Source organism: Arachis ipaensis, chromosome B08 (assembly GCF_000816755.2).
Source record: "Arachis ipaensis cultivar K30076 chromosome B08, Araip1.1, whole genome shotgun sequence".
In the NCBI taxonomy this organism is placed as follows: Eukaryota; Viridiplantae; Streptophyta; class Magnoliopsida; order Fabales; family Fabaceae; genus Arachis; species Arachis ipaensis.
Window position 1 is genome coordinate 68,409,087 of NC_029792.2, and position 17,848 is coordinate 68,426,934.

A 17,848-nucleotide genomic window follows, 5' to 3' on the forward strand; every position below is an offset into this window, starting at 1 on the left:
CCATTATTCTTTTTCATATTAGTTCTTATAATGGTATTAAGTAAATATATTTTTTAAGATCAATTATACTCACACATAATGTGTACAGTCAATACACTAATATGCTAGAATATAATGATAAAATAGTTGTTTTTTTTTTAAATTTATTTATCTATATATGAAGAATGCATTACCATACAAAACTTAAATACATATGTAAATACTGATCAATTATATTATCTTCACATATGGTGTTTAGATCAAATCTATTTCCATAAATTGCTGGTGATATTTAAAAAGGTAGAACGTGTTAAAAGTTTATTTTGAGTTAATAAAAAAAGAATTAGTAATTAGATCGTATTAAAATATAACATATTCTTTGCAAAGACTATTAAGATCGATTATACATTTGTAGTATGTACTAAGAGTACATACCATACTAGAGAAATAATATAATAATAATAATTTAAAAGATAAAGATTCTTTAACATTTCTATATTAAAAGGTTGTTTATCATAATTTGGCGTATGAAAAGAATTTGTAAGATTTCATATTTAAACACTGATAAGTAATTATAAAATTATTGTGTACGATTAGGGCTGGGTATGGTTTGAATTTTTATAAATCCAAACTGGATCCATTTCAGAATTAATTTTATGGTTCATGAAACCAAACTAGAACTGGATTGAAGAGAGAAATCGATTTTAAACCGGTTTGAAAAAATAAAAACCGATTTTAAACCGGTTTTAGAATTTAAATTCGGTTTTATTTATAAACCGGTTTTAAATCCAGTTTTACATATAAAACCAGTTTTAAATCCAGTTTTACATATAAAACCGGTTTTAAATCCGTTTTTTTAAAATCCAAATCTAAAATCCGGTTTTTTTAAAAAATCCAAATCTAAAATCCAGTTTTAAAACCAGATTTTTTAACTAAAAATTCAGTTTTAAAACCAATTTTTGAAAATCCAGTTTTAAAACCAGTTTCTTTAAACAAAAATCCAATTTTAAAACTAGTTTTTAAAAATTCAATTTTCAAACCAGATATTTTAACAAAAAATCCACTTTTAAAACCCGTTTTTAGAAATTCAATTTTCAAACCATAATTTTTTTTAAAAGTAAAATTAATACTAAAGTCATTTTAAAGTGTATAAGTTCATTACAACTAGAATTTGGTTCTTTATAAATCTAATGACAATAGCTAATCTATATAACATTTAATCATTCTCAAGACATCAAAAGAATACCACCATAAAATCTCTCTAAAACAACAACCACAAAGTATCAAAAGATGCCAAGTTGCCAACAAAATCATCAAACAACCACAATCTTTGAGGAAAATATATCTGCAAATAACAAAATATACCTTTGTCATTTTAAAACAAATCTTTGAATGAAAGTATTAAACCAAATGAGAATATTAAGCATACCTAGTCATCATCAAGATTATCAATTGATGCCGCCATAGAACAAGCACCATCATTAGAGGAAAATATATCTGCCAAGGGAATCAAATTAATTATCAAGTCTATATTCAACAACTTTTAATTGGTCACTAATACCTAAATTCTAAAATAGAAAGATAACAAAAACAAAAATAAAATAAAATGAGAAGAAATATGAAACAAATTTTATACCTTGATCAACTTATTGAAGAACTTCACCATCATCATCTAAAGCAGAGAAAAGATCTTCCTTAACCCAATCTCCTGTGCAGACTAAGGCTTCTACCATTCTAGGTGTTAAGGAACTGCGGTATGGATCGAAGACTCTTCCTCCAGTACTAAATGCAGACTCCGAAGCTACCGTAGAAACAGGTATAGCCAATACCTCACGAGCCATATTTCCAAGAATTGGAAATCGGGTTGAGTTGACCTTCCACCAGTTTAGTATATCGAACTTATGGGAGTATGGCTCATATTCTTCTTGTAAATATCTATCAAGTTTAGATCTTGTATTTGTTCTGCGACCGGTTGCTTGCAGAAAAAAGCCCATGCCATGAAGATCGGTATTAATGTTGTTGGCTTGAACATCTTGCGTATCAGCTTCACTTGCTTCCTCAGAACTTTGGTATTGCTGATAAAGTAACTTTATGCACTTGGACAACTTTGACTTCAATTCGCCTCCTTTTTCTTCTCCAAAGAAGTAATCCAAGAAATAATTGACATACTCAATCTTTTGCATTGGATTAAGTACGATAGCAATCAATAACAACATATTCACCGAATCAGGATTGCTCCAATACTTCTCATACTTAACCCTCATCCTTTCTGCCATTGACATGGTACTAAAATCAACAGAATCACAAGAATGACGAATAAATCGTCCAGTTGCAAATACTTCCTTCATATACATATCACTGGTAACATATAAGGTACCAAAAACACGTATAGTGGCATCACTGAACACTCGCAAAAATGGTACAATGGACTCAGCATACCCCCAGTCTGAATCAGAAGGAACACCTCTCCCTTTTCCTCCATTCATCTCTCTTATATAGGTATTATCTTTCAAAGCAAGCAACTCAAATGCTTTGTGATGCTTCAAAGCTACCTCTAACATTTGATAGGTACAGTTCTACCTAGTCTCAATATCCATGCAAGGCAAGCCTTTATATTGGATTTTTTCTAGTTCAACACACTTTTGAAACCTACTAGCTCTAGATGGAGAAGATCTAACATACTTTACTGCACTGCGAATCCTCAAGACTGATTCATCAATCTCTTTTAATCCCTCTTTTACAATTAAGTTTATAATATGTGCACAACACCTCATATGAATAAATTCACTATTCAAAATAATGCTATTCCAAGAATTCAATCGCTGCTTCAGATATTTAATTGCAACATCATTAGGCGAGGCATTATCAACTGTCACACTAAAGACCCGATTCAAATTCCAATTATTTAAAAAAGATTCAATTGTTGCTCTTATAACCTCTCCTGAATGACTTGTCACTTGACAAAAATTAAGTATTTTTTTTATGTAATTTCCAATCCAAATCAACAAAGTGTGCTGTCAAACTCATATAAGTAAAATTTTGAATTAAAGTCCAAGTGTCAGTGGTTAGACATACTCTACCATAATTTGCCGAAAGAAAATCTTGCAACTTCATCTTCTCTTCAGCATAAAGAGCTCCAATGTCACGTGCTAATGTAGTCCGTGAAGGAACTTTGAATCTTGCTTGTAGGGCATGCACAAATTTTTGGAATTTCGGGCTTTCAATGAAGCGAAATGGTAGCTCTTCCCCAATAAACATTTCCACAAGTGCCCTTCGAGCCTCCTCTTGGTCAAATTTGGAAGCACTGGGTGAATTTAAAACACCACGCTCATCTATAGTCGGTGTGGTCATTGTTTTTCTTCTTTTGTTCGAATCATTATTAGGATTTTGCTTGCATCTTCTCAAATGACCACCCATTGAGCTGGTTCCATTCCTATATTGTATTAAGCTACCACAATATTTGCATTTAGCCTTCTTCTCGGTAGCATTCTCCACATCAAAATGATCCCAGACAGCTGACCGATTCTTACGAACACCTGACGGTGGAGAAGATGGTTGAGTGCTAGCAGACATCCCTGCTGCTTCAATATTACTGTTTTCAGTCATCTTGCTCTGCATATAAAGCAAGGTGTACATAACTCAAAATTTGGTGCCAAACATGCTAAAATTAACACAAACTAATCCAATGAAATAGCAGCCAATAAAACTTCAACATGATTCATAAACTAATGCATGCTCATATATCTCGCAAGACAGCAGCAGTGTTTAAATAAAAAATTCATATAAATTGGGAGTTATGTACTCAAGAATCTACTGCTGCAGAATCAGAATTCAGTTTCTTTCTGCACAAGGCACCATTTTTCAAAAGGGGAAGCGATTTATAACTCATAAATTTCTTTAGGGATATGCAGCCTAGTATATCTAATCTAATCATGCAATTAAACATAGGTTCAGAACTTCCCTAAACAACAATAACATGAAATAAAACTAAGATTCATATAAAAACCAATAAATAATAAAACCAACCATCCATTTTTACTATTTTAGGAAGTTCAGCCAAATGTGAATCAAGAATTATACAGTCTACAAACTAGGAAACTTAGGCAACTAAATTCGAGACAGCTTAAACTACAAAGTTCTTAGAGTTTTTTATGCAACCAAATAGACTTCTTAGACTTCTTAAACTACATAGCTTGGTGTATTTTATTGATTCTCAATTATCCTTAAGCTTAATCTCAGCCCCAAGTGTTTGATTAGCATTCAATCATCACAATATAAAATCACATATTCAGAAGATCAATTAAACATTCGCCACAACATAATCAAGCACAAATCCAGCACATGATTCATTTTTCCTCTGTGAAAATGCAAATTAATATTCTGTTGATATTAAAAATTTACAAACATTTAGAAATTAAATTTCAAATAAAGCTTTTGGAAAAAAATATTTTGAGATGAAATGAGTAGTATATATTTGTCATCTGAGTGTTTGGCAAGCTATCTAGTCTTCTAGTAGTCTAAAACTTAACTATCCATAAAATAAAGAAGAATGGAAGAGTCCATAGAAAGATATATTTTGGATTGTTTCCCAAAAACCTGTGAGAAAAGCGAAAAGTCCTGTCCCAGAGTTAGTTGATGAATTTCATATATTGGTTTACTTTACGCAGAAAGATCTGAATATATACGAAATAAATAAAATAATTACAGTTTTGTTTGTCGAAAATCAGAAGCCTCTGGCTTTCTAAACAAAGTTGTCGGCACACAATATCCTGCTTTTGGGAAAGATTCTATGCTTGAACATGTGTTTAATTACCAGTTAAAATAAAATATTGCACAATAATCATATAATCATTATCTTTTTTTTCTTCTAATCTCACTGCCTGCCGTTCTAGTAAAGAATGAAGTTCACACATGTATTGGCCGTAACCAAAACTAGTTAGCTAAAAGTTAACCTGATTTTAGTTGAAAATTATTAAATTATACAACTTTGGTTGGCATGAAAAAATCATCCATTCTTTTCGTAATAGGTACAACTAGGTGTCCTTTTGTTTCTTTTTAAATTGAAAAGGAGAGAAAAAATAGATACGATCCGCGAACACCCTTTACAACTGTGAGAACAAAGCAACATTTCAAGAGCACAGAGATTTTTATGCTTGTTCGATCTATTTATTTATTTATTTTGGAGAATTTCTATGAGTATTTGATTACCATTCATTTACTAACTAGATACGTATTTTCTTCCCCAAATTTTGAGATGAAGAATTGCAAATAATGAAGAATTTCTAAAAATCAACTATCAACTATAAACTATTCCCTAATAAAATCATACTTGCATCCCTTCCCCAGTAAACAAACAATGAACTTTGATGTGTTGTATCCTCAGCAATAAACCATTAGCAAAGTGAAATATCGTATGCTTTAACAGTATGCTAGAACTAAAAACCTGGTGCAATGTCTCAACAACAGAGTAGCATGATGAATGAATAGGAACAAAATTCAAAGCTAATTAAAAAATTTAAACACAAGGCAAGGCAAATACCTGGTGCTTGGTGAGCCTCTGCGAATGGCTCTGGTCTTCTTACTTCTTAGGTTGGAGATCAAGAGCTTGACGTGTACTTCTTTTTCTTATAAACTTCCCTCAAGATAGCCTTCTACTTCTGAGAAATCACCGTCAACACTTGACCAAAGGATAACCACACAACTTTGCTGCAAAAAAAACCCCAAAATAAAAATGGCATTAACACAAACACTTGATATGCATAACAGCATAAGCAATCAAACCTTGTTCAGTTTTTCAAATTGATGGAATGGAACAGAACAGAAAAGAACATGGAAGCACCTTTGGCAATTTCAACTATATAATCACAAATGTAGTAAATCCCTATCTACCACTCAATTCCTTTTCTCAGATGATAGATTCACTCTGTGGTTCTTCTCTGTTGCTTCACAACATTTCAATCTACCAAATTAATTACTTAATGGTAAACCTATCTAACCTTGAGGGTACCCAGAGAACGGAGAAGAACAGAGCTGGGTCACGGCGAGAAAAGGCAGACGGCGCCTTGAGGGTACCCAGAGAATGGAGAAGAACAGAGTTGGGTCACGGCGAGAAAAGGCAGACGGCGGAACCGCGGATGGCGGAACAGAGCAGTGACGCGACGCGCTTATGGTGGTGGTGGCAGCTACAAAACTGTAGTGCCAGTTGCCTGCTCCGGTGCGGCGGTGCTGGCTGCGGGCGAAGGAGAAAAGGATTCGTGATTCGTTCGAGTTAAAACTGGTTCATCAAATTAGAAATGAAGAATTAGGGTTTTTTGAGATTTGGATTTTAATCTGGATCTGGATCTGGATCCGGATTTAAAACCACTTAGATGGATTGGATTTAAAACCAAATTATAAAATAAATTTGGTTTGGTTTGGATTTTTTTGGTTTAAAACTGGTATTTTTAATGGTTTGGTTTGGATTTGGTTTAAAATCCAAATTTTGGATTTTTTTGCCCACCCCTAGCCACGCCCAGCAGGTGGCGTGCCACGCCCAGCATTCAAGTGGCACGCCCAGTCTTCTTCTTCTTTGGTTGCTGAAACTGGCGTGCGATGCCTTCGACATCATGTGGCACGCCTAAGTCAAAGATTATAGCTGGCGTGCCACGTCTGAGACTCAAGTGGCACGCCCAAGTCAATGATGATAGCTGGCGTGCCACGCCTTCGATACCAAGTGGCACGCCCAAGTGTTTGGACTTTCACCTCCTCCTCTGGAAACTTGTACTGGCGTGCCACACCTTGGTGTTCAAGTGGCACGCCTATGTTGGTGTGACTCTTTCAAGCCAGCGTGCCACGCCTTCGATGTAATACCCTAATTACCCTAAGCCTTACCCCGCGTCGTAAAGAAAAGGTTAATCAAAGGTTACGATAGTTATAAGCTTATACATAAGATATATAGAAGGAATTTGTAATAGCTAGAAGCCCGATGAAGGTATACAGCTCAAAACAGGATTTCAAAAGTGCACAACATACTAACAAAACTACTAACTTTAGGCATAAGAAACAGGTATAGAATAACCAAACATCATAGTATAATAGTATAATATCATAAGACGCTATCCACGACTCGCGGAGCTTAAGCCAACTAGCCATATACAGACTACGTATGAAACCAGACAGTAAAAATAGCTTATACAAGTTTGTTCTCTCAAATACAAGCCTCTAGGCCAAACAAAATACAAAAGAGAGATGTATAAACAAGATAAACCAAAAAGACTCCAAAAGAATCTAAGATCCTTCGCTTCTGTCACCATCCAAAACAACTCACCGAGGTGGGTTGTGACCTGCATCTGAAAAACACAACAAAGATATGGTATGAGAACCGGAGGTTCTCAATATGGTAACAGTGCCCAGTGATGTAGGATATAAGACCCCGGGACGTTGAAGGCAATCCTAAGCTCCATATCTATCACAATGTTTCATCTTAAAGCATACTAATAACATAAAGCATATACACATAAATCTTATCTTGACTTAAAACCTTAATAGCATATAGAGGGAAACTATCTTAGGGGATTACTAACTAAATTATTCACCACTGTCCCACAGCCTTTGCCATCCTACCCTCCATGCGATCCCATCATCCCTACCTACCTAACCTCCTCAAAGTCCATACAAACACAGATAATACAAGCAAGTAAAATACAGGTAATATTCAAATATATAACAAGTAATTCAAGAAGCAAGTAAGTATATTATACACTTAGGAAAACTCAAGTAATCAAGAAAACAAGCACATAAGAGATGCATATGATGAATGTCTATCCTATTGGCTCATGATATCACTTGTCGGTCTGTAATTGCCAACCCGACACATCCTCCCGGATGTAGCCTTTTCTGCCACGCCAGGGATATAGTGCCCTGCACACTCATGCAGCAGCTCTTCTGCTACACCAGAGATATAATGCCCTGCACACTCATGTAATAGGTAGTCTATTACGCCGGGGATATAGGCCCCGCACACTTCCTGCAGCAGAGAAGTAACCAACCACAACAAATCATGCAGCAGAACAATCTGCTACACCTGGGATATAGGCCCTGCACACTCTCAACATCCAACAAATCATGCGGCAGAAGTATCTGCCACGTCGGAGGTATAGGCTCCGCACACTCTGATATAATCCAATCATTTCCTCATCATCACATCATCACCAGACGTTACCATTCCTCATCTCAAATCACTTTTAGTTATCAATTCATATATATTCATCAATATCATCATTTCTCTTCAAGTCCTCGACTCATCTCAACCGTCCTCAATTCATGATTTCCATTCGGAACGCATAGTCCCTCAATTCTCATCTTATATACCAATTCTTCTGTAATCTCCACCCAACCCATTCTCAGTACACCAGAAACCTAAACTTCCATTTTCTAATTTATCATATAATCATCTACGAGGACCCTTAGGTTATATCCCATGTTTCAATACTCAAAACAAGGCCCAAAAGTCTTAAAAAGGTGTTACAGAAGCTTACAACCTTGTTGGGAAGGTAGAATAGTTGAAAACAAAGCAAAATTTGAAAGACAATGCATGTGCGTCCGCACAGGGGTGTGCGTACGCACGCCCAGGAAATTTTTAAAAGTGTGCGTACGCACAGGTACCAAAATACAAAGGGTCTGTGCGCTCGCACAACCTATGTCAGCGCCTTCAACAGACAATTCTCCCCGACGTGTGCGTCCGCACAAGCCTGTGCGTCAGCACAGGTTGGAATGTTTCCTTAGATATGCGCGCGCACAAGCTGTGCTGGCGCTGCCACCAGCACGCACTTCCCTTCCTATGCGTGCGCACAGGTGTGTGTGCTCCCGCACAAGTCAAAATTCTCGCAAGGTGTGCGTGCACACAAGGCTGTGCATCCGCACATATCAGAAAACTCAGAATTCTGTAACTTTGCAAAATTTTCAGATTTTCAACACCAACTTTGAATGATCATAACTTCCTTTACAAAATTTCAAATTTAACAAACTTTATACCGTTTTGAAGGGTTTTCAAAGATCTTTAATTCTAATCAATATCAACAAATTTTGAAAACCGAGTAGTACCACTCCCTCACCTTTCCCCCAAGAGAAAATGGGAAGGCGGTTAACAAAATAGAAGTTTCATCTACACCATTACGCCTAACAGTAGAACAGGTTGTCTGAAAATCCCTTAGGTGCTTGATAGGCTCCTGAGCAGGTAAGCCATGAAACTTGGGCATCAAGTTTATTAGTGCAGTTTTTAGGTCAAAACCTACAGACAGAGTTGGATGATGCACTTGATAAGGCTGCAGTGTAAAATCTGGGGCTCCAGCTTCCTAGAGAGTAATCCTCCTAGGTTCTGCCATTCTATCTGCACGAGAATCAACTGAATCAGTAGTAAAGGAGCTTGTTTCGCTCTCTGATGGCGGTTCAGATTTGCCCTCAGATGAGACTGGTGAATTGATAACTATCACTTCACCACCCTCAGAGGCTAACCGACGTCAAGCTCGCCTAATACGTGAAAGAGTTCTTTCAATTTCAGGATCAAAAGCGGCTAAGCTCGGATCAGGCAGTGAACGCGTCATTCAATGAGAAAGACATATAGCTCATGGTAACAAAATAAAAATAAAATAGGCAAATAAATAAAAATATGTACACTAATTAATAATCTAGTACACTATTGCAACTCCCCGGCAACGGCGCCAAAAACTGATGCGTGGCAGAAGTTAGACTAATTAAGAAAATTTTAATAAGAGAACAGCGTTGCAAGTATAGCCCTTAACCAGCTAAAATCTGCCTCACCAATTTAAAAAGGGTTGTCACAAAAATTAGAATTAAAAATACTGGGAGTATAAGTCCCAGGTCATCTCCCAACGAGTTGCAGGAAAGAGCGCTAATTTATTACTCAGAAAATTTCCAGAAAGTTTGAGTTTTGATAATGAGTAATTAAAATAATTATAAATTAAAGCAATAAAAATAAAATAAGAATAATTATTGATATTCTAAATAAAAATCCTTGAGTGGGGAATTGATTAATTGAAAGTTCTATCCTTGTTGGAATCTTCTCAAGTGTAGTGTAAAGAGGTTGTTGTTTTTACTTAGTTAACCCTTACTAAATAAAGGAAAGTCAAGTGATTGAGCTAACTCTTATCCGCAAATCCTAGTCCTCTCCCTTGGGAAGGTCTAGCGTTAGTAGATACAGAATTAGCCAACAACGTCCAATTTAACTAAGCACTTGAGCATTTCAACTCAAGTGTCTCCTCTTAATCAACCCCCATGTCAAGTAGAAAAACTACTCCATTGACACGGATTGAATACTCATAAAAATATAAGAAGACATAATTAAAAAATGAAATAAAATAGAGATTTAAAATTAATTAAAAGCAAAAGTAACTCTATATATTAATAAATTCAAAATGCAACTTACTTATCTGAATAGGGTCAATGATCAACTGAAAAGAGTAAAGGAATAAGGAAACAAACTAAAGTAGTAACTTCAACGGAGGTGATGACTCTTCAACATCCAAAATCGAAAGCAAAAGCATAAACTATCAATGTAAAGCGAATCTAGATTCAGATCTCAAACTAAAAGTAATCCTAATATCAATGTATGTGAATATATCTCAATGTGTATGGATGCGTCTTGAGTCTCTTCATGTTCCCTGGCTTTAATCTGTGTTTCTGGACCAAAAACTGGGTTAAAACGCAGCCCGAAATTGTCCCCAGGTATTTTGTTATTTCTGCAGATCGCGCAGGTCACGCGTACGCGTCATCCATGCGTTCGTGTCATTCAACTATTTTCCTTGTCACGCGTTCGCGTCGTCCATGCGTTCGTGTCATTTGTGCAGACTCTAATCCACGCGTTCGCGTCAGGCACGCGCTCGCGTCGCTGCGATTTTCTTCATTCCGCGCGTTCGCGTGAGGCACGCGCTCGCATCAGTGTTCGCTGATCATCTCCTTAGTTTCTTCTGTTCCTTCCATTTTTGCAAGTTTCCTCTCCATTATCTAAGCCATTCCTGCCCTATGAAGCCTGAAATACTTAACACACGGATCACGGCATCGAATGGTATAAAGGAGAATTAAAATACATAATTAAAAGATCTCTAGGAAGCAAGTTTTCAACCATGGAACAATTTTGGGAAGGAATTATAATATCATGCTAATCATATGAATAAGTGGGTAAAGACTTGATAAAACCACTCAATTAAACACAATATAAATCATAAAATAATGGTTTAACAGTCACTAGCCTAAGTGTCCATGAATATTATATACTACATAGAGGAAACCGAAACCATAGCTTGGCCGATTCCCAATATGAACCAAATGAGTTTTCAACCAAAATCCAACCATCAAAGTAGTTCCAACAAGCACCAACAAGCTCCAAACTCACAATAATCAAGCTATACATATAAATCACCACAAAATCAACCTAGGACTCAACATAAATCAAATTTCACAAGGGTTTAGTATATCTTACCTCTCCCAACAGATTTGATGGCCAAGATCCAAGGCTAAGCAAGGATTAAAGCAAAACCTAAACATCCAAAATCACAAAACCCATTTAACCCAAATCCTAACAAAACCTGAAATTTTGGAGAGCAGAACTGGAAGGATTTCAAGCTTACCTCTAGAGTTTCTTGGGTGGGTTTCGTAGAACTCATCGCAAGGAATGTGTAGCCGCTGACGGCACGCAAATCGGAGCTCTAGAACTCAAGATATGATATTCGGAAGATGGAGGTGGTTAGGGTTTTCTTCTTCCTCTCCTCCCTCTCTCAAATCTGAAGTGTGAGTCTTTATGGAGGCTAGGGTTCATTAAATGAACCTTTATATATGTTGGACTTGGGCCCAACTTGGACCCGGTTCAATCTGTTAGCGTTTTTAGCCCGTTTGGCCTAACTTCAGGCCGAACTTGTAAAATTAATGCCCGGTTTTTTATTTCTAATATTTTTCTAAGGTTTTTGACTGTCTCAACTTTTTCTCGCGCAGCACCGGGCAGACTTGAACCGGTTCAACCGGTTCAACTGCCGGTTCGTGGTTTTTCACAGTTCTTCGCAGGAAACACATTTTCTAACTCAGAAAGACCCACTGAGTCCTAAAATCACCTTTAAATCCTCAAATTCTCACTCTAACTTTTTGGAATCTAATTTGGGGCAATATAATCACTTAATTAACCAGTTGATTAATTGCAGTTCTTACATTCGATACCAAGCGGCACGCCCAGTGTGTGTCTCCTTCTGAATTAGTGAACTGGCATGCCACGCCCACAAGTTCAAGTGGCACGCCCATGGTGTATGTTGGGGTTGGCGTGCCACGCCCCCTTTGTGGCCTTCAATCTTGCTCTCTGGAAATTGTAACTGGCATGCCACGCCTGGCTCCTGGCGTGCCAGACCCTTGTTAAAGCTTCAAGAACTCTTCTCTTGAAAATACAACTGGTGTGTCACGCCCTGGTGCTGGCGTGCCATGCCCATATAATTTCATGGCGTTTGTTCCAAGTGGCACGCCCAGCTTCACACGCCCATCTCTTTTTATTGTTTCCTTTCCCTTTTTATTGCTCTTTCACCTAAAATTCAACACAAACCCATTTCAAAGCAATGTACATAATATTTATCATTTGGTTCAAGAAATTACATTGATTTAATGAGATTATGTTCTTTTTATGGTCCTTTTAGATAAGAAAAAGAGGAAGATGATGCAAGTTATCACAATACCAAACTTAAGCATTGCTTTTCCTCAAGTAAATCAATGTGAGTTATTCTTAAGTGGATTGAGACTTGACCTTAAAGAAATGCATTCATTACCAAGAACATAGGCTAGGTTTTAACTCATGTATGAATGTTATTGTTTTCATATCACAAAGAATTCCTAGACTCTTGAGGATTCTTTCAAGTATTTGCCTTAGGAGCTTTTTCTATTGATTGTCACCTTGAAGTAGCAAGAATTGTTCCTTTTTCTTTTCACTTCTCTTTTCAATTGACCACGACTCTAAGTGTTTTGTCTCAAGACGACCCTTTAGGTTAGGCTTTCAATTAGCACTCCCAAACTAGTTGGTTTTAGGGTACTAAGTGTTGAAACACCCCTAAGAATTTACTTGCACAGGTATCTCTTATTGACACATCTTCACCACAAGCATCTACTAGGATCTTTGGATCTTTTGAGCTATTTATTTCTTTCTTTTATCCCAGTAGTTGATGCTCAGAGCCTTGTGTCTTTTTGCTTACTACTTCTTGGTTCTATGGATGTTCAAAGGTCATCCTTAGCATCTACTTGTCATATCTTCTAAGTCTAATTGTTCATTATGACTTATTTTTTTTCAAATTCATTCAAGGTTCTATACTTAGTTCCTTATCTCTTAGTCCTAAATTTTCTTACTTGGTCTTAGTCTCTTTGCTCTTGTTTTTGTAACAACTCACCATTGACTCACATGGAAACAAACTACTTTTTATTTGATGTTCATGGGACTCAAACAACATTTTCTTTCTTCAGATAAAAGCATAAAGGACTCATAAAATACTTCAAAACATAATAGACTAAACAGCAACTGATGCAAGCTAATAACAAAATACTAATAGAAATTCAGAATTTTAAACTTTTTAACCATGGGACTCAACAACCTTTGATTCTTGGAGTAGCTTCAATTCATTGGCCTTTTTCCTTTGTCTTTCTTCTTGGAGGAGGAGTCATCACCATCCTTTTTTCTTTTAGATGATCCTTTCTGTGCTTTGGTGTTATTGGGTTTCCAAAATCATAGCCTTCCTATGTAATTCCTTTCACTTTTTTTTTGTGTTTGTACGCAATTTCCTCCTGCCTTGCACTGAGTTCCTCCATCTTTTGCATGTATGTTGGATACTTGGGGTTCATATCGGCTACTGCATTACATAAGTGGGTCAATTTTGCTTGTGCGTAGCAGTCATATTGCCTTCCTGCTATAGTTCTGACCTCAAAAAGGGCTCTAAATTTAGCAAGATTCCCTTGTTGGAATTGTTGTTGCTCTATGATTGTGTTGAGGCTGTTTTTCATTTCTCCCCAGTTGAATTGGCCTTGTTGCTCCTTCATGTACTCCATGCTTCCTTGGAGTTGTTGTATGCTCTCCTGCACTTGGTCTCTAGTGCACGGAATTATGATCACACTTTTCACAACTCCGGTACAACTAACCAGCAAGTGCACTGGGTCGTCCAAGTAATAAAACCTAACGCGAGTAAAGGTCGATCCCATGGAGATTGTCGGCTTGAAGCAAGCTATGGTCAACTTGTAAATCTTAGTCAGGCAGATTCAAATGGTTATGGGGTTTTGATAATTAAAAGATAATTAAAACATAAAATAAAATAAAGATACTTATGTAATTCATTGGTGGGAATTTCAGATAAGCGTTTGGAGATGCTTTGTTGCTTCTAAACCTCTGCTTTCCTATTGTCTTCATCCAATCATGCGTGCTCCCTTCCATGGCAAGCTGTAGGATCCTCTCGGATGAAAAATACCAGGTACGGCCTCTACACGGCTAATCAACTGTCGAATTTCTCGTCTCGGATAAAAAATTACCAAGTACAGCTATTGCACGGCTAATCATCTGTTAGTTCTCACTAGCATCGGAATAGGATCTCTCTATCCTTTTGCACACTGTCACTGCGCCCAACATTCGCATGTTTGAAGCTTGTCACAGTCATCCCTTCCCAGATCCTACTCGGAATACCACAGAAAAGGTTTAGACTTTTCGGATCTCAGGAATGCTGCCAATTGGTTCTAGCGTATACCACGAAGATCCTAACCTCATGGACTTGATCCGTGGATTAGAAACCCAAGAAAATATACTCCGGCTGTCGTCCAATGACTACGTTGAACATCATATAGACCGCTTGTGGTTGTCAGGCACGCGGATCTTGGCTAAGCGAGTAACAAAGATAGTGGGTGATTGTCACGGGTCACCCCTTCATTCTGACTTAACTGAATTATGTACGAGAGTATATCTTGGAGAAGAAGTAGGCGTGAATTGAAAGAGAAACAATAGTACTTGCATTAATTCATTAAGAACAGCAGAGCTCCGTACCTTAATCTATGAGGTGTAGAAACTCCACCGTAGAAAATACATAAGAGAAAAAGGTCTAGGCATGGCCGAATGGCCAGCCTCCCAATTGTGAACATAAAAAAGTGAAAAGAAGGTTCCAACCATCTGAATACAATTGTAGAAAGTGCTATTTATACTAACTTAGTTACTAAGGATTACAGAAAATAAGTAACTAAGTACATATAATGCAGAAATCCACTTCTGGGGCCCACTTGGTGTGTGCTTGGGCTGAGCATTGAGCTTTACACATGCATAGGCCATTTCTAGAGTTTAACTCCAGTTCTAGCATTTTACGCCAGAAAAGAGTCTCTGCTGGGCGTTTGAACGCCAGTTTGGGCCATCAAATATCAGGCAAAGTATGGATTATTATATATTTCTGGAAAGTTCAAGATGTCTAATTTCCAACGCAATTGAGAGTGTGCCAATTGGGCTTCTGTAGCTCCAGAAAATCCACTTCGAGTGCAGGAGGGTCAGAATCCAACAGCATGTGTAGTCCTTTCTCAGCCTCTGAATCAGATTTTTGCTCAGGTCCCTCAATTTCAGCCAGAAAATACCCAAAATTATAGAAAAACACACAAACTCATAGTAAAGTCCATAAATGTGATTTTTGCATAAAAACTAATAAAAATATAATAAAAAGTAACTAAAACATACTAAAAACTATTAAAAATAATGCCAGAAAGGGTATAAATTATCCGCTCATCAGTTCTAGTGTTGTTGTTGTTCCTTCAGTTGGTTGACATCTTCTCTCAAATGGTGTATATCTCCCTTTATTTGGTGGATGTCTCCTTGCATTTGCTCCCAGTTGAACCCTTAAGGAAATTGTGGATATGGTGGTGGTGGAAGTGGTAGGTATTATGGTTGATCTTCAGCTTCTCCTTCTTGTTGTGGTGGCCTTTGTGGTTCATGAGCATGAGCTTTGTGCTCCCTTGATCTCTGGAGTGGGTTGACAGCCACTACTTTGGCCATCTTTTTAGCAGTTATAGGCTTCTCTTGGTCCACCAAAATTTCATCAATAATCTTCTCCACCCCAGCCTCATCACACAACCTTTGGATAATGCTGGGAAATACAAGCCTAGTGCTATCCTTGGTGCTTTTCAGCACCCTATGTATGTTGTTGGCTATCATTTCCCCAACATTAACATTTTTTCCCCTCATTATGCTATATATGAGTACAGCTCTCTCCAATGTTACCTCTGAAGTGTTGGATATGGGGTTGAGAGACCTTCTTACAAAGTCTAGCCACCCTCTAGCTTGGGGGCTCAAATCTCTTCTCCTCAGCTCGTTAGGCCTTCTATCTTTGTCGTTAATCCACTGTACATTTAGCACACATATTTCATTCAGGATCTCCTCAAAACCAGGGTCTTGTTGCTTCACCCTTTCTTCGTAGCTTCGGGTGGAGTTTGTTTGCTTCACCATCAACATCCTATCTATGCTAGCGGGGCTATAGTCAATTGTTTTCCCCTCACATAGCTCAGAGAGTCGAAAGGATGCCCAGGCTGTGGCACAGCATTGGCATAAAATTCCCTCACCAAACTCTCCACCACCTTCTTTGGTGGGTTGCACAAGATGGCCCATCCTCTGTTGTTGATCTCTCTATTAATCTCTGGATGTTCATTCCTTCCAAGTTGGAATCCCACTTCCGGAATGATTTACCTCTCACTCACCCAACTATAAAATTAGTTTTGGTTGAATGCTGAGAGGAACTTGTATTCATTGAAGTTTGAGGACCCAAAAGTAGTTTCTTTATTCTTTCTTTTCTTTCATGAGGAAGCTCTTGGTGGTGCCATTGGAGTGAGAAAAGAGGGTTTGAAAGCTTGAGGAAAGGAACAAAGAAGGAGAGCAAAACAAGGGTTTGCTCCAACACCAAACTTATGACTTGATTATCCCTAATCAAGTAAAAGAGACTAGTAATGATAAAGAAAAAAAAGAAGAAGGGAAAGTGCAGTTGCCTTCGGGTGTGAAGTTGGGTTTTTGAAGTGTGAAGAAAGGTGGAAAAGTGAGTGGCTTTTATAGGGATGAGAAAGATAGTCTGGAAGGTGGAAAGTTGATAAGCGGATAATTTATATGCTTTTTGGCATTGTTTTTGCATAGTTTTTAGTATGATTTAGTTAGTTTTTAGTATATTTTTATTAGTTTTTGAATAAAAATAACATTTCTGGACTTTACTATGAGTTTGTGTATTTTTCTGTGATTTCAGGTATTTTCTGGCTGAAATTGAGGGACTTGAGCAAAAATCATATTTAGAGGTTGAAGAAGGACTGCAGATGCTGTTGGATTTTGACCTCCCTGCACTCAAAGTGGATTTTTTGGAGCAACAGAACTCCAAATGGCGCACTCTCAATTGCGTTGAACGCCAGTTCCATGCTGCATTCTAGAGTCAAACGCCAGAAACAGGTTGCAAAGTGGAGTTAAACGCCAGAAACAGGTTACAAACTGGCGTTCAACTCCAAGAAAGACCTATACACGTGTAAAGCTCAATGCTCAGCCCAGGCACACACCAAGTGGGCCCTAGAAGTGGATTTCTGCATCATTTAATCAAATCTGCGAACCCTAGTAACTAGTTTAGTATAAATAGGACTTTTTACTATCTTTGGATCATTTTTTATTAGTTTTATGCGATCTTAGACTTTTGTGAGGGCTGGCCATTCGGCCATGCCTGGACCATTATCGCTTATGTATTTTCAATGGTAGAGTTTCTACACTCCATATATTAAGGTGTGGAGCTCTGCTGTTCCTCATGAACAAAGTACTACTATTTTTCTATTCAATTCAAGCTTATTCCTTCTCTAAGATATCCATTTGCACCCA

General features: G+C 37.4%; 1 protein-coding gene and 2 long non-coding RNA genes across 6 annotated transcripts; 1 reads left to right on the forward strand and 2 right to left on the reverse strand.

The window, feature by feature from the left end:
• LOC110265923 lies at positions 1,142-1,533 on the reverse strand. The gene is made up of 2 exons (XR_002352567.1): positions 1,409-1,533; positions 1,142-1,324 (listed from the first exon to the last, which is right to left on the reverse strand). It is a non-coding gene; the product is annotated as an uncharacterized LOC110265923 (long non-coding RNA).
• On the reverse strand, positions 2,078-6,102 carry LOC107614337 (zinc finger BED domain-containing protein DAYSLEEPER-like). 4 transcript variants are annotated; one of them, XM_021109501.1, is made up of 4 exons: positions 5,636-5,732; positions 5,519-5,550; positions 3,055-3,591; positions 2,078-2,248 (listed from the first exon to the last, which is right to left on the reverse strand). In XM_021109501.1, exons 1-4 carry the CDS (start codon positions 5,715-5,717, stop codon positions 2,240-2,242), a joined length of 660 nt encoding a protein of 219 aa, XP_020965160.1. In that variant the 5' UTR covers positions 5,718-5,732; the 3' UTR covers positions 2,078-2,239. The 4 variants fall into 4 exon arrangements, with proteins under 4 accessions (XP_020965160.1, XP_020965161.1, XP_016172035.2 ...); XM_021109502.1 differs by lacking the exon at positions 2,078-2,248 and adding an exon at positions 2,320-2,337; XM_016316549.2 differs by lacking the exon at positions 2,078-2,248 and having other exon boundaries at positions 2,932-3,591.
• On the forward strand, positions 6,143-17,351 carry LOC110265924. Its single transcript, XR_002352568.1, has 3 exons — positions 6,143-6,240; positions 14,138-14,148; positions 17,339-17,351. It is a non-coding gene; the product is annotated as an uncharacterized LOC110265924 (long non-coding RNA).

What these genes read in the sequence shown, in the direction of transcription:
- LOC107614337 (XM_016316549.2), bottom strand. Translation starts at nt 5,717, where the DNA reads ATGCCATTTTTATTTTGGGGTTTTTTTTGCAGCAAAGTTGTGTGGTTA. An exon ending in GTTGACGGTGATTTCTCAGA is followed by an intron (nt 5,551 to 5,635) that starts AGTAGAAGGCTA and finishes AGTAAGAAGACC; the next exon opens with AGAGCCATTCGCAGAGGCTC. An exon ending in AGAGGCTCACCAAGCACCAG is followed by an intron (nt 3,592 to 5,518) that starts GTATTTGCCTTG and finishes CTTTATATGCAG; the next exon opens with AGCAAGATGACTGAAAACAG.